General features: G+C 37.0%; 1 protein-coding gene across 2 annotated transcripts; it reads left to right on the forward strand.

The window, feature by feature from the left end:
• The first annotated feature begins 1,748 nt into the window (after positions 1 to 1,748).
• C1QTNF3 (C1q and TNF related 3) lies at positions 1,749 to 16,029 on the forward strand. 2 transcript variants are annotated; one of them, XM_056513328.1, is made up of 6 exons: positions 1,749 to 2,110; positions 7,056 to 7,167; positions 9,360 to 9,514; positions 12,104 to 12,233; positions 12,929 to 13,028; positions 14,158 to 16,029. In XM_056513328.1, the coding sequence occupies exons 1-6, from the start codon at positions 1,823 to 1,825 to the stop codon at positions 14,315 to 14,317; spliced, it is 945 nt and encodes a 314-aa protein (XP_056369303.1). In that variant the 5' UTR covers positions 1,749 to 1,822; the 3' UTR covers positions 14,318 to 16,029. The 2 variants fall into 2 exon arrangements, with proteins under 2 accessions (XP_056369303.1, XP_056369304.1); XM_056513329.1 differs by having other exon boundaries at positions 1,749 to 1,906.
• Positions 16,030 to 16,060: the final 31 nt, after the last annotated feature.

Consider the following 16,060-nt stretch of genomic DNA (forward strand, 5'->3'; position numbering starts at 1 on the left):
CCGAAAACATAAGTGCTGTCCCATTTGCTGAAACAAATTATTAAGTGCCAAGATAAATTAATGTTTGTCACTCCCAATTTTACAAAATCCAAGGTTTTCAAACCTCCTTCCTACCAAGAAAGTCCCCTCTACTTGAAAAGTGAACCTATGTTGGTGGCAGCAGCTTCTGCAGAATCTGCAACTGTTTTCTTAAATCCTGCTTCACTCTTCTGTAAATTCCCTTCCATCTCTGTTTCCCTGGTAAAATAATCAGGATATTTGCATTTTTTTAAAAATCAGGATTTTCAGTAGTCATAAAGCATAGGCTAATGAGCCTCTTCTGCAAGACTATTTAGTTAATTAATATTTATATACTGCAGCAAGGTTCAAGAGCTAATCTATGAAGTGTTATTTAATAATTCTGAATATCTGCCTTGGGGACCCGAGATTGAAATTCACTGCAATTGAATTAAGATTTAATTAAAGGTTCCTGCCATTAAATCTTTAGCATAGGAGCAATAAACACAACAAAAGCATGAAGCAAGAAGATGCATCTCTGCCTGGCAAGCCTGTGGGCTGAGATAGCCAGGAGCCCACACTCCTCTCCAGCCAGTGTCTCTCCCATGACATGGCTTGTGCTGCTGTCTCCCACAGAAGTAACCAGAATAGGGAAATGAGAATTCTTTCTCATCATCATTCAAACACTTTCCTACCATCACTCAGCAACCACCACATTGCAGAGCTGGGGATCATTCCTGGGACTAATGCCTTCTTCAGTAATGTTGTTGCAGCCATGTACTGGTGAAGACTTGCTCACAAACCTAAGAGCTAGTTACTCTTGGGGAGGTTGGGTGTGTTTGTGCATGTGTGTACAGAACTGCATCCTGCAGGAATGGCTTTCTAGAGAATACTGGTGGGTGGTTCAAAAAGTAAAATAAGGATATTATTATTATTATACACATATAATTTGATTCTTTTAGTCAGAAATAAGCCCCTGGTAAATTTATATTTACTTGGCAGTGAAAACATAAAACTTGGTTTGGCAATTACATTTAGGAAAACATTAGGAACTCGAGGGAGAAAATATTACTTGGCCAAGTATGTTGAACTAATGCTGAGAAATGGGGCTCTGTGAATCTGAATTCAACTCAGTTTTTAAAGCTACTTACCCGGTCTCCTTCCACTGTTGGCCAACTGACAGAAATTCAATATTTTTCTTCTAGTGAATGAAAAGCATAGTCAGACACAGGCATTGGGTCAGGTTCATATGCAAAAGCTCCTCTTGTGCTTTTGTTTCCTAATTGCTTTTGGAAGGATTCTTTGGACTGGGCTGACGCAGTTGTGTGTGTGGATTTCCTGGCAAATAAGAAAGGTGACTGTGTCCAAAAGACATTTAAGAGTGTGAATTCACAGCCTTTCCATGTCTAATCAAGGAGCGTAAACCATTAGCCACATGTTCCCCATTTCCATCACATTTTTTCACACTTAAACAAAAACATGCCAAAGGAAAGGTGCTACATTTTTTAATGCCCCCAAATAGGAACCACAGGAGTCCATTAAATGCTGTGGTCATTTCCAGCATACAAATCAATTTTCCTTGTGGTGGTGAAGTGGTGAATAATGCCTGGTTTGTTTAAAGGAGCATGACTGATTTTGGATGAAGGATCCTGTCACTTTGGCATTTTTAGTTTTATTTATTGCATGCAAGCATATAAAACCTGGTACTGGTCTCAGTGCCAGGCTTACTAGTGGAAAAGCTGAAAGGACCACATAACGTCTGCAGCAAAGAGGTTCTCCTTCTGCAAGGCATTTGCTGGACTCCTGAAAAACTATTTTGATTAACATGGCAGAGAAGGATTTCATCAGTTGGCATCTACTGGCTTTATTTTTTCTTCCATTTTGCCTGTGTCAAGATGAATACATGGAGGTGAGCAGAAGATCTTATAAACCAGTGGCCAAAATATTGCAAAGTCACCACCAGACTGGTCACAAAGGTTCCAGAAGCAGGGAAATATTGAAACAGCGGAATCAACTTATAGAATGGACTGTTGATAATAGCACATCTACAGACCATAAAGTCCTGAGACCAGAGGTAGATGATGTAGAACTGACTACCTCAGATAGAGTCCAGGTACTCTGAATTAATCTTCTAAAGATATCTTTAAAGCTAATGAGATATTTTATTTTTTGCTAACATAATTAGTTAAATATTTATGAAATAATTATTATTAAAGTTATGTATCAGTCTGTATCCTGCTGGGCTGCTTTATAGGATCTTTTAATGAGCTGGTAGTACCAGCAGTGGTTGGGGACACTGGTTCCAACACAGGCAGCAATGCTTTGTTCTGTTGAAACTGTGAACTTGTGAAATCATATGTTCTGAAATACAGCCTCTTAATTATCCCAAGGTATTAATTATTTAATATATCAAAGTTTTAGATATTGCTAACTCATTTGCATGTGAAGGAAAATTACAGCATTTCTAGAGGTATTTGGAGAAATTCAATTAGCAGAGAATAATTTTAAAATTATGTATATAAATTATATTTCTTGAGCTTGAGACAAACATAATGAAATTCTGAATGTTCAAAAATTTTATTCTAAGGAGTAGCTTGAAAAAAACAGATACTAATGTAATGAGTAGATTGAATAATATATAAATCAGCTGAGAGTTTAAGAAGAAAAAAGGCTTGCAATGACACTCTAAATTGTCTGGAGTATCTGCATTTTAAACTGAGAATCTTTTTATGCCTTTCATGGCACTTTACATACTACAGTCAGTAGTTTATAACACAGTGAAAATGGTATAACTTGATTATACACAAAATATCTCAGTCCAAATTTGAAAGAAAAAAATCTGAAGGGCAGAAGATAAAGCTTTTTCTAGCACTAGGCAAAACAAAATTCCACTCGAAGGAGTTTTTTGATCAATGTGTTTGAGTAACAGCAAGAACTGTTTTTCTACAGCTTTTTTTCTACAAGGGCTCTTTTTCTACAGCTGATACAAATATTTGAGTCCTGTATAGTTCACCTTTTACGATCTGGGGTTTTAATATTTTTTGAGATCAAAATATGATATGATGAATTGCCAAAATCAAGAATGTGCAGATATGTGTTGAATAATAACCTATGTTATGACAAGCAGAGAAGAACGTTTGATTTTAACTCTCTCCTGGCTTGAACATATCACAGTATGGGAATAGGTTTAATACACCACTGTATTCCCTGTATTAAAACTTCATGGTGCTTTGCATTTTGTATTTCTTGGGCAGGAGTTAAATGTTCCTCCAGTGCACTCAGCAAAACAGATATTTAACTGTAGGCATGCAGAATACAAGCAGTGTAAAACATAAGGTATGCAGTCCAAAGAGCCAGACAGTGTGTGCAGTCCTCCTTTCTGCAGGGAGAATTCAGCAGCTGTGTGCTGCAGACCATGTACAAAAAGATTCCCCTTTAATACTGCACAGTGTCAGATAATTTAGGATTTAATGCAAAGCCACAGCCTTGTAGGGCTCAAACTCTCCCTCGCAGAAAAGTGTCACAGTGTTCAGGCTGCATGTGTCTCTTGTCAGAGAGTTTAATGCAACTCATCTGGAACTGCCTGCTGGGGGAACTGGTTGTAATGATAAAAACGAGCCCTGAGTCTGAGTACAGCTGGTGGCAGTCATTTACCTGCCAGCCCATCTCCAAGAAGCAATCTTTTCTGGGGAAATGATGCGATTTTTGGCTTACTGAAATGAAATGGAGCACTAGCAGATGCATGACAGGGATAATCAATCACAGTGGCTTATGCAATACATGTTTTCCACTTCCAGACTCCAGGAATTTCTAGGCAGAGGAAGAACAAAGGTGGCACTGACATATTTTAATTCATGCCAAATCTCTCTCTTTCCCTTGAGTTATGTGGAAACTATTCAATTCCTATGTTCCTGCTTTCTTGGTTGTTTTGGATGGAATAGCTCCACCCAGCTAAAGAGAATTTAGGATGGGGAATTTCACCCTCTTGCTGAAGTGTTTTAAAGTGTTGTGGAAAAGAGATGGTAGCATTTGTTGTTACTATTGTCTTTGCTGCACTGGATGCAAGGCCAGTTTCCACACTGCTGTTAAGTCATATAAAATATAATGTGCATTTTTCAAGAACAAGAACTCTTAGTGACTGAAGAGAATCATGACAGACCATTTTTCCATTTCAGGTTGCTCTTTGAAAATCTGTAAACACAGCTAGCCAAGTAGTGTTTTACCCTGAATTTTGGCAACTTTTGTTTGTTTATTTGCTTGGAGAAGGGGCATGGAGGGCCTTAGTGCCCACAGAGAGAGACTATTTTGCATTCAGAACAGAAGCCAAGAATGGTGGAGATTCTTGTCTTCTGCATTGTCTTAGATAATAAATCAGAAACTCATAAAATCAATCAGGAAGTCAAAAAGGGCTGGGTCTCCAGTTATAACTCATTCACAGCTTTAAATTAAGGGAATTTTATAGACCATCTGTTGTCTAGATCATTCCCCTATATACTAAATCATGGGAAATTCAGCAAATAGCCTCAGTAACAGTTCCAGTTTTCTATCAGTGTTAGGATATCAATGTGGCAGATGCATTTCACAAGATTCTAAATCATGTTCATGTTCTGTCAGCAAAGCCAAAGATTCACTAACAAAATTTATGCACGAATGGCTGCAAAGGATGCCTTTGGCAAATAGATTGCAACTAATCTCTTTGTCACCTTTGAGCATAATTTTACTTTATGAACACTTTTTTCCTTTAAATGTAATCTTCATGAAGTTGTCTGCCTTTAAAGATTTTAAAAAAAATCCTAAATATTCATTCTCTTTGACCATGAAAATTTTTTTCTCCTAGTGAAAGAATCAGTAAAGGTTATATATTAATTACTTTATGGCTTGCATAAACAGCTATTTTGTAATCAATGGAACTGTTGCATACAACCAGATAGGCAGAACTTGCCTTATTTCACACCTAAGAACTTAATGAGCTTTTCTTGAGGTAATGCCAAATAGCACTTGGCTATGACCATTGCTTGTACCTATTTTATTTTAAAAAAGCTGTTTCTCTAATAAAGTTGTTCAAGATTTCAGTGCATTGTCTGAAAAAGACAAATTGCATCTGCAAAGAGAGTCTCACATGCAATCTACTTTGCTGGATTTATGTCTTCCCCCAGTTACAATCCACCATTCTTAAAATTTGGATATTTTTAGGCTGATATGACTTCTTTGCTCTTGGCAGGTGTGTATTTATTTCACCTTCCCATTTAACATGAATATGAAGCACTATCTAAAAAAAGATGGCGATTTTAATCTCAATGCAAAAATTAACGTTATTCTTTTAGGGAGTACAAAAATTCCAGTCCTCTTGTACTAGGCTTCCTTTCAAGGACTAAAAATGAGCTGAAAGCAGAGCTATTTCTTGTCTTATATTAGGAAAATTACAAAAAATATATTGGGTGATTGTCAGTAATGTCCTGCCTAACAACTGGAAGAGACAAAACAGCCAGAAAAATACAAACAGGAAGAGACAGTTCAAGGGGCAGAACTTATTTTTCTCATTAAGTATAGACCTTGTCCAGAATTAATCTAAAAAACATAGCCTTGATCAAACCCCATAAATATGAAGCCCTTCTGCCCACTGGCAAGTCTTAACTTTTCCATAACTCTGAATATGAAGGATATTTGTTTAGCTGTCAAGCTGACCTTTATTCCCATGGTGACTCTACCATCACTGGTTCCAGCTGGACAGTGCATGTGTCTGTCTCATTGGAGGGGCTGCAATATTTAGGTGGTGTTATTAATTGAATTTTCTATAACCATAAGTTCATAAGTCTCCTGAAATCATTGTATTCTGGGGGTATGCTTGGTATTGTCTAAACACAGGCAGAAAGCTTCAGATGACATCACTGATGACACTGAGGGCAGGAATACAGCACATCTGTGTTCATTTGACAGCTCCCATCCTGCCAGAGGCTCATCTTCTGTCACTAAACCAATAAGTCTGCATTGGGCAAGTAATTTGACAACGATAAAGATTAGGAAAAAGAAGTGGAAGGAAGGCAAATAGTAGAATGATTAAAGAAAAGTAGTAGTTGGATTGGTGTAACTATCCCTCTCCAGATCTTAAAACTGCAGGTTTGCATCTCAGGATATTAGGAAAGAATTGTAGAGGAAAAGAAACAAAGAGGGAACAAATGAGGAGATAGAGAAATTAAATTAAACACTGGACCTTGGCCTTATCTGACATACTGGAAGATCTGTGGTAACTAAGTTATGAAATCCAGTCAGAATGAGTCTCCATTAGTATAAACACAATAATATGGAAAAGAAAATCACTTAAACAAAACCATTATTAAACTGATTACTAAAGTAGGTGAGCTGTACATAATAAATTCATTATTTTATTTATGCTGCTTTATTAGTCAGCATACAAGTTTTCATAGTTATGTATTCACTACTACAAATGATCAGAAGCCCCTAACATCTTGTGTTGTGGTAAATTTAAATTTTTGTCTTGTGTCTTGGTACTTTTTTAGTGTCTCCTAACTTTAGTAGCCTGTAAATACACAGGTCTGGGATCAGTCAGAGGAATATGCTGCACAGATATTTTTTTTAGTATCTTCTTTGGGTAGTCCAACACAGTTGTATTTAGGTTTAATGAAGTTCATTGCTGAAGGTCAAATCATGTCCCTTGTATCCTCATTGTACACAAGCATGTTTGTCATCAAAGGTCAGTTGAAATGTGGGATAAGTATGTGAATAATTGAAATATTCATCTAAATTTCATTACTTGGTACTAATTTATTTTCAAAACCTTCATTATTTAACAAGACAATATTTTTAAAAAATATTCGTATAGATTTTTGAATGCTTTGAGAGCTATTCCTTTAAATCTTCCAAAAATAACATCTTCAGGGATAACCTAACTATGTGAGAATTTCATGCCAGATAAGACCTGTTTTGAAAACTTACTAAGTATATAAACAGAAATATATAATGAAGACCCTGTAACCAACGTGCATAAGATTGATGTCCTCCATGAACGAGCTACTTAAAGCTTATTTTTGTGCACTTAGCCCCCCCAGCCTGGACCACAGAATCCAGACTGCAGTTCCTGCTGCCGAGGTGACTTTGGAGTTCGACTCTACCAAGGGCCCCCAGGACCTCCTGGGCCCCCTGGGATGCCAGGTAAAGATGAAGTTTAATTCACTTTTTTATCGCTCTAATTGAAGGCCATAAATTACAGGCCATAAATTATTCTATGAAATAACAGAGAGTGGTCCAAACATCAGTATTTGGGGACAGATTCACAAACAATCTCTTCTGTAATTTCAGAGAAGAAAATAGATATTTTCAATTGAAAACCTGTTTGTTATTAAAATTCCACAAGTTCAAACTGAAAGTAATCTTATTACATCTCTAGGGAAAATTGGTGTCTCTTGTAACAGCATGAAGTTCCTAATAAATTTGGAAGAACTTGCTCCCTGGGGCTGATTATTGTGATCACCTTTGTATGTCCAGCTGTGTTACTGTGTACTGTATTCAAGTGCTTTTCTTCATCTACCATCCTGCTAGCCAATATTTATAGAAATACAGATGCTTCTGCTCTCTCACAGAAATTCCTTCACTTCCTTCTTTAATCTTGTCTTTCATAATAAAAAAAATCCTTTTTTTTACATTAAAAATGTTCACAGAAGAACAGCATACACAAGAAAAGTATATACTTTGATCTGATAATTGATATGGAAATAGAAGAGCCTAGAGAAGGGACAATTTTGGTTGCATGCTGGCGTAAGTTTGTTACAGCAGCTACCTTCAGGGATTTGGAAATCACCATTCCTAAAGCAGAGGTACAACATAAATGAACAGGTCAGTGAAAGTTCAAAAGCTTACATCTTCTGTTATCAATAAAAATGCAATTCAATGATCCATTACTTATTAATAAATTGATGGACTCTTAGAAGCAGGATACAATTTTATACTACACCCACATTTTCAAGGCTGCAGTGGACATACTGGGGCGTGGCCTTTTCCCAGTTTTGCCCTTCCCTCGAGTCTCAATCCCACTTTCTGTCACCACAGGGTACCACAAACAGACGTCTGGCAGCAGCCTCTTGCATCCTGGGGTTTCTGCTTCCTTCATTTGCTGGACTTCATGTTGTTGTGCCTGTAAGAGGAGCAGCAGTAGTTGTTTTTTCCCCCTGATTGAATCAAATGTTGCTTGCTTCAAGAACAGACTTCTGTTCTGAACTGGTAGAGCAGTTCTGGCTTCACAGAAAAGATCATTCTTGTTATTTTTAAGAGCTGCAGATTCCTCTATCCAAGCAAAAAATGTGCATAATTTCTTTCAGTACTTGGCTTCCTTGTTTGAAGGTTTGTTTTATTTTTTTCTTAATAGAAAAACTCTGAAGGACCACTTCATCATCAGATTTGATCTCAACAACACTATTCTTCCTGTTAATTTGTAACCAGAGAGAATAATCAAAGAACAAGCAGAGTGGCAAGGAACCTAATATCAATTCAGGTAGAATTAGAACAATGATTACATTAATTAATCCCCTGAGCTGAAAGATCAAGCTTTTGCTGCAGGATACGTAATAATTGCTCAGTGATACTAGCTAACTTTAAAATCCTGTCGGCTGCATAGACATTTGCTCAGTAATTTAGTCAGTAAACACCAGGAAGTAAGTAATTCTGCAGATGCATGAGTATGTTTTGTAATGAGTCTTTTTACTTATTTACTCATAGTAAACCATCTCAGAAAAGCTTAATTATAAAAATTTTGTCTTTCTTTAAATCTAGGACTATGCAATCAAATGACCACTAACCAGCACCCTGCAAATGCACATTGTTCTGTTTTTAGCACAGATTTTAGCAACTTTAATGCTACAGCCATGCATTATCTGTGTGGATGTGTTTCAAAGATAGAAAAATCTTATTCTAAATTATCTTATCTTACCATGACTGAATTTACCAGGAAATTGGTTTTTACACTAAAGCAAAAGCAAGACTACTTCTGCAGGCTACCTAGTATGTGTCCATAGAAAGTGGCTTTTACTTTCCTTAAGCCTTCTGTCTTCTAAGGTCTTCTTGAACATTTCTACAACAAAGCAATGATTTGGGATGCAATCCATTTATACAGCAACACGAAGGTAACATGAGGGTTAACTCCCAAAATCTATGTCCTTCTGGAAACTTGCTCACCAAAACCTTTACTGTCAACCTGACCACACAGCAGTTTCTTATCCATTACAGCTCAGCCTGGGGTTTATGGCACTGCAAAGTACCTGTGGAAGCTGTTGGAAGAGGACCCTGTCACACTCATCTGTTAAAATACGATAAATTATTTAAATAAAATGGAAAGTTTTGTTTGCCTTCAGGAAATCATGGAAACAATGGAAATAATGGAGCAACTGGTCAGGAAGGAGCCAAAGGTGAGAAAGGAGACAAAGGAGATATGGGACCAAGAGGTGAGCGTGGCCATCATGGACCCAAAGGCGAGAAAGGTTACCCTGGGATTCCCCCAGAGCTACAGGTACAACATCTCTGGCTTGTACTGTGTGCAGCAAATCTCAGATTATGGTTTTCTTCACTGAAAAAACAGCACCTTATGACTATAAGATACTTAAGAAGCAAATCCCCTTCTAAATTAATACTGCAACAGCCATATACAGTCCTTGTCCTTAATGAAAAATATTCTCTGCCAGATCTTTCTGGAAAAGAAAAGCTTTAGTTAGAATCCAGCTGAGAAATAGGCAGGAAGAAACATATATGCTTCCCTTTGAGGGCAAAAAGCCAGTATCTGGGTTATTAAAGGAGAATACCAGGGACTATGATTTTCCTACCAAGCTGTATCACAAAAATAATTGCACTTCCCACAGCATATGGAAAGAGTAAAGGAGTAATTTAGCCTGGGCAGCCAGGTTTTGTGAAATTCTCAGAAGCACACATATCCAGTTCCTCAAAGTATTTTTGAATGCAGTAAGAGTCATCTAGTTTTAAAAAATACCCCTCATTAGTTTTCTGTATATTTATATGTCTAGATATTTTAAATATGTTTGGGGCTATGTAGGTTCTGCCTATGAATGAATAACTCAAAAGCCAGATGAGCATTTAAATATGTGTTCAAGCCTGAGCTGTTGATCTCAACTCTTATGTTGGCATAATCTCACAGCTTTTGCATTAAAGCTTCTTCAAATCCCAGAAATCAGGCAGATGGCAGAGAGCTTGTGTATACATGTATACGTATATGTATATGTATATGTATATGTATATGTATATGTATATGTATATGTATATGTATATGTATATGTATATTCATATATATGCACATATATATATGATATATATGCACATATAAATATATACTCACAGTATAGCTGAATATCTCATAAACATATCTTTAATTATATTTAACATATGTCCTTCTACTATATTGAAATGAACTACCACTATTTTTTTTCTTACATAAAGACAGTGGCAGTCATGTAATTTGAGTTATGAAAAAGGATGAACAACAAAAGCTCATATTGTTATACCTATTTTGCATACTTAAAATTCCATCACTCCATTTAATAGATGTGTTTAAAAATGTTTACAGTATAGCATATCATTTCTTACCATTACACTTCAGAATTTTACAGTCAGTGGTGGTATAGTGGAGAAAACACTTTTGAATACAATACTGTTTTAAGTACAGGATTCTTTTGAAAAACTTTGTGTATCTATGTTGACCTGCTACTTCATAATGAGACCTGGGAAGAAAAGACACATTTTTCTGCTGTTCTGATCAGCCCACAAAAAGTAGCTCAGGGTCAAAGAGACTGTGAAATGGAATCTAGACAAAAGCAATAAATTCCATCAATCTGCCACTGCAGCTGCTTTCCTTTAACACATGACAAACTTTGATGTGATCTTGGCTGAGAAACAAGATATTAACAATTTGCCATCACAGAAAATGCATCCATGCAGGGGTAAGGAAAATCAGCCCAAGCTTTCAGCTCACATCTGGAGCTCCTCAAATTTCTGAACAGATGGCTAACAATTTCCATTGTTGGATCCAGACTTGCATTTGATTGTCTGTTTTGTTTGGTTTGGTTCTGAAATCAAAAGGAGTTTGGGCTGATTTTTTTTTATTTTTTAATTTTTAAATACCAGCATAGCTGGAATTTCACAAAAAAAACCGTCATTTTTGTGATGGGTAGTAACAACTGCAGTTGAACACTTGTCATTTAAGAAGCTGAGATAGAAATAAAAAGCCAAGTCTATGTATTCTTCTGGCAGCAAGGTGCAGCAATTCTGATGCTACCCAATTTACTCACATAATTGGTGGGGTGGGGGATGACAGACTTTCAGAAAAGTTCACTCCCTTCCCTGGCCAGGCCAGCTAGCAGGGTCATTCCCTAGTATCTTGCTGAGGATAATTGAAATTGTCTGGTATGGGATGTTTTGCACTGCCTCCTATGAAACATTTCTATGGCAAGAAGTGAAACATGAAGTTGAAGCACAGTTTTCATTTTCTTATTTTCCCCTCTTGGTCTCCACCACCCTCTGTTTTCAAGACTGAGGGAAACTGACAAGATAGAAAAAACATTGAATATTGAGTCCCAGCTGCTGCATTTCCAGAAGACCTCTAATAAAAGTGCTTCATATATCTCTAAGCAAGAAGCACTAATGTGCATGGATTTTATGAGCATTGTTTATCTGCACACATGTAGTTAAAAGCAATACCCTATTTAAATGCACTGAGGAATACATCAAAACTATATAAAACCCTTTTGTCAGAAACACCATCCATTTAAACACTAGGTTGCTGTTGCATCATTCTAGCAAGACTTAAAAGTAAATAAAATCTGAAATTAGGGTCCTGAACTGCAAACACTTGACCATAGCTTACTTTACAGTCATGAATAGTCCAATTGAATATGAGAACCCTAGTCTTCTTCCAGTTTCATTCAATGGGAGTTTTGTTAACTGGAGTTTATTGGCCTTGGAGCAAGCCCCAGAAGAGCATGTCTGTCAGGAAAATAAACAGACTGTAAATACAGGATAAAATCTGTACTTGATTGCCCTATACATGTGCTTTTTGTGAATGACTGCCTGAACAAGAACTGGATTTTTGCAGGTCGCGTTCATGGCTTCGATGGCCACTCACTTCAGCAACCAGAACAGTGGGATAATCTTTAGTAGCGTTGAAACCAATGTTGGGAATTTTTTTGATGTCATGACTGGGAGATTTGGTGCTCCAGTGAACGGTAAGCATTTGCAAGATAAAATAATGCAGTTATTGGAGCTACAGGGAGAATTGTGATCAATAAGGATGAGGCACTATTTAACTGCTTTTGCACTCTCTCTGCATAGCTGTTGCTGCAGACTTTCCAGAAAAATGAATTGAAAACTGAGCAAGCTGAGAGAGATCTTGCCAGCCAGTGAGACTAGTGCTGACACAAGGGCAGGAGGAAGAGGCATGGCCAGGGCTCGGGAGGGAGCAGGATTTCTGCTTTGCTGTGGCTTAGCCCTTCAGCTACTGTGATGACAGAACCATGGCCTTGATGTTGTAGCAAGCAGCAGCAGCTTCACAGTTGCCTCCTCCACCTCCTGCCTCCTGTCAATCTCTTCATCCCCATCTTCCCCCATGCCAGTTCAGCTGTGAGCTGACCTGCAACAGATGTGTGGCTGGAAATGAGGCATTACAGTCCTTCATGGGTTATTTTTCAGCTGCATCAATCCCTTCTCTTATGCAGCTGTGATGCAGGAAGAACAACTCCTGCTATATGCAGAATTAAAATTAATCAGATTTTGGAACACTATAAGCAGAAGCAAAATATCTACTGACAACTGGAAGGCATCTTTGTCCACAGCTGTTATGCTTTTTGAGCAAGAAGCACAAATCTGCAGCATGATTACTTATTCTAAAATACAAACAAGTTGTATTTTATAACTTTTTCAGGGGTGTATTTCTTTACTTTCAATATGATGAAACATGAAGATGTGGAGGAAGTGTACGTGTACTTGATGCATAATGGTAATACAGTATTCAGCTTATATAGGTAAGTAAAGGGCCAGGCCATCTTAATGCAAAAAACATTTGTATGGATGTAATAGCTTGCTCACATTTCAAGAAATGTAAAATTGTCCATTTTTTGGAAGTAATTCTCTAGGGTAAAAAAAACCAACCAGAAAAACTATTTTATTTTGCCATCCTCAGCTTGCATATTTGGACCATACACACCACAGATGCTGGACCTAAAATTCAACCTTGATAACCATTTCCTCAAATTCAGGGGAAAGGAGTTAGCACGGCAAGTCAGGGCTGAAATTCAGTGGTATCGTGCTGTCATTCTGCTAAAATATATCTTCACCCTCATTTTGCTTGTCAGAGAAAGGAAATAATGAAGTGTCCAGTGACTAGTTACACTCTTGTTAACACAAGGGCAGAGAAATTTAAAGTTGGAAAGTGTTTAAGCTGCAGTAGTAAGGATGAGTAAGATGAGTAAGTAGTAAAGATTCCATTTACTGGCCATTTTATCATTAGCACACCACTACAGGCTGCTTCAATCCCAACAGATCTTTTCTGCAAAAGAAGAAGTGCTTCATTTCTATTCCCCCTGAAGCACTGATGTCAGAAAAGGCAAGAGGTGGAAGAAAGGGGACCAACATTCACACAAAGCCAGGAGGTTAGCCCACATCAAATGTGGGCCATGTTCCAATGAAAGGCTCAGTATGGAGCAAGCAGCCTGTCTCTGCTCACTGCCTTTGCTGGGAGAACAGGGGCTCAGCTCACATCAGCCTCTTGGCCTGGAGGCATTTAAAATTAGCTGGGATGAACTCAAGGGGAAAAAAGCATCGCAGGAAATCTGTAGCGTTGTGATCAATGAGCAGTGTTTCATTTTAAACAAAAAATTTGCTTCTGTGTCCTGGAAAAAAAAAAAAAGTTACAATTACAGAACTTCAGAAAGGAATGAAATCATTTAGCACTTAGGTAAGGTGAAAAATTTGACTGGAAGATCAAATGCAGAAAGTTGCCAAAATATCCTCATAAAGCTGAAAAAATGTTGGCAAGTCTTTCAAGGAAGTTTTACTCAGGATAATAATGTACTTCTTGAATTTTATTTAAAGTCGTTTGTTTGGTCATTGTTGAGAAACAAAAAGCTGACTTGTTAAAATATTCATCCTTAGCTATGAATCCAAAGGGAAAGCAGATACTTCAGGAAACAGTGCAGTCCTAAAACTTGCCAAGGGAGATGAAGTTTGGCTGCGAATGGGAAATGGAGCCCTCCATGGGGACCATCAACGCTTTTCCACCTTTGCTGGGTTTCTTCTTTTCGAAACAAAGTAAAAAAAGGAAACAACCCAATAGATTATCTGAAGAAACAGCTTTTTTGGAACTGGTATATTTCACTGGACTGTGAAATAGCATTGTAACATTGAAGGATCAGGAAGCCTTTTTTTGAAGCAATGTGCTGCTACTTGTGTATCAGAGATGACCTGAATACGTAGGGTAGCTGACACAGATTCACAGAGTATGTATTATCATCTGGGTTGCACCTATTTAATCATTAAATTTGCTATTGCTCTCTTCCCCAAAATTGAATGAAAAACAAAGGAAAATGAGTTTAAGAAATTTAAAGAGCAGTTTACATAAAGTCAATTTAATGTCTAAATATACTTTAGTTAAATATATGTTAGGAATTGAACAAGTGATTCAAAATTTTTGGATCATTTATTCAGTTTTTCTTACATGTAAAGTTTGCATCATGGAAACAGGCCTGAATGTACTATAAGCAGGCTCAGGTGAGACCAGATCTAAAAGAAGAAAGAAAGAAGTTTGTGCTAGATTGGAATGAGCTCAAATCGAAGAAAAAAATGTGAAAATATAGATGTCAAGGATTCAGGTTTATTGCATTCCCATCTCAAACCTCTGAAGATGTATCTGGTATAATTTTTCACAGATTTTTAGCACATATTTATGCTTAGTTTCTCTCTCTTAGAAGAAGAGTGTCAGTAGTTCTTGCCTTAGTAGCAGCTTGAAGCTAAGGTAATTTAGTTTGCAGTGTGAAGGGGATCAGGCAGGGGAACTGTAATGTTTTCCCCTAGCCTTAGAATTTTTAAAACCTGATGTAACCCAATGCAGGGTGTCAAAGCAAAGACATAAACGCTAGAGAAATCAGGATATGCCAACAGCACAGAGATACACAAACTTTGTGGTGTTTGGAGATCCTTCAGAAGGATGTACCTTATAATTTTGCACGTTTACTTGACAGTGAAGTTGTTGAAACTGTTTTCCTAGCAGCCTTCCAAGAATCAGTATTTCAGGAAAAGCCATTGCAAAGCAGCAGCTAAGCCAGTTCAGTATTTAAACATGTGAAAGCAAATTCTATCTGGCTTAGTAGTTCTGGTCCCAATACACTGGGCCACTTTTCAGCATTCATGTCACTGGTTTTTCAAAATTTGGGTACCTGAAAATCTGTCTGGCTATTTTCATTTGAATAAGCATAAAAATTAATAATAAAATATTTAGAATTTTTTTTTTATAATAAAATAAAAATTAAAGTTTGAATGTATCTTGTTCTGGCTCTCCATATAAAAGGTAATTAAATATAAATTCCTTTTTACAGGCATTACATTTTAATCAGATATTACCTGCCATTAATGTATAACAGGAAGGTGGGGTTAGGAAAATACTTATTTGAAATTCTTTTATACTAGATACAGGTATCAGTAGCACAACAATAGAGCAAATGAAAAAAAATCTGTCCTATAAATTTGTATGTCCTTGTACACAATTCCTAGCGTATATAATCATATCTTACAAAGAAAAATGCATGTTGATACTTGATGATTATGACTTGTGATTTTTTAGTTTTATGCATCAACCACTGAAAATATTAGCTGTAATGAACTGTTGTCTGATGAGTTTTTATCATTTCTTTATGAACTCGGGTCAGGTCTGTGCCACATAGATTTTCAAAGCCCGAGACCACGTTATTTTGTTAAGCTTACTTTGTAAAACATACATTTATCCAATAAACATTAACGGTTACAAAGCTATACTGTTTTGTTCATATTTATATTTACCAAG

The sequence above is a fragment of the Oenanthe melanoleuca genome, chromosome Z, assembly GCF_029582105.1.
Source record: "Oenanthe melanoleuca isolate GR-GAL-2019-014 chromosome Z, OMel1.0, whole genome shotgun sequence".
Taxonomy (NCBI): domain Eukaryota; kingdom Metazoa; phylum Chordata; class Aves; order Passeriformes; family Muscicapidae; genus Oenanthe; species Oenanthe melanoleuca.

What these genes read in the sequence shown, in the direction of transcription:
- C1QTNF3 (XM_056513328.1), top strand. Translation starts at nt 1,823, where the DNA reads ATGGCAGAGAAGGATTTCATCAGTTGGCATCTACTGGCTTTATTTTTT. An exon ending in CTACCTCAGATAGAGTCCAG is followed by an intron (nt 2,111 to 7,055) that starts GTACTCTGAATT and finishes TTGTGCACTTAG; the next exon opens with CCCCCCCAGCCTGGACCACA. An exon ending in ACAGTATTCAGCTTATATAG is followed by an intron (nt 13,029 to 14,157) that starts GTAAGTAAAGGG and finishes ATTCATCCTTAG; the next exon opens with CTATGAATCCAAAGGGAAAG.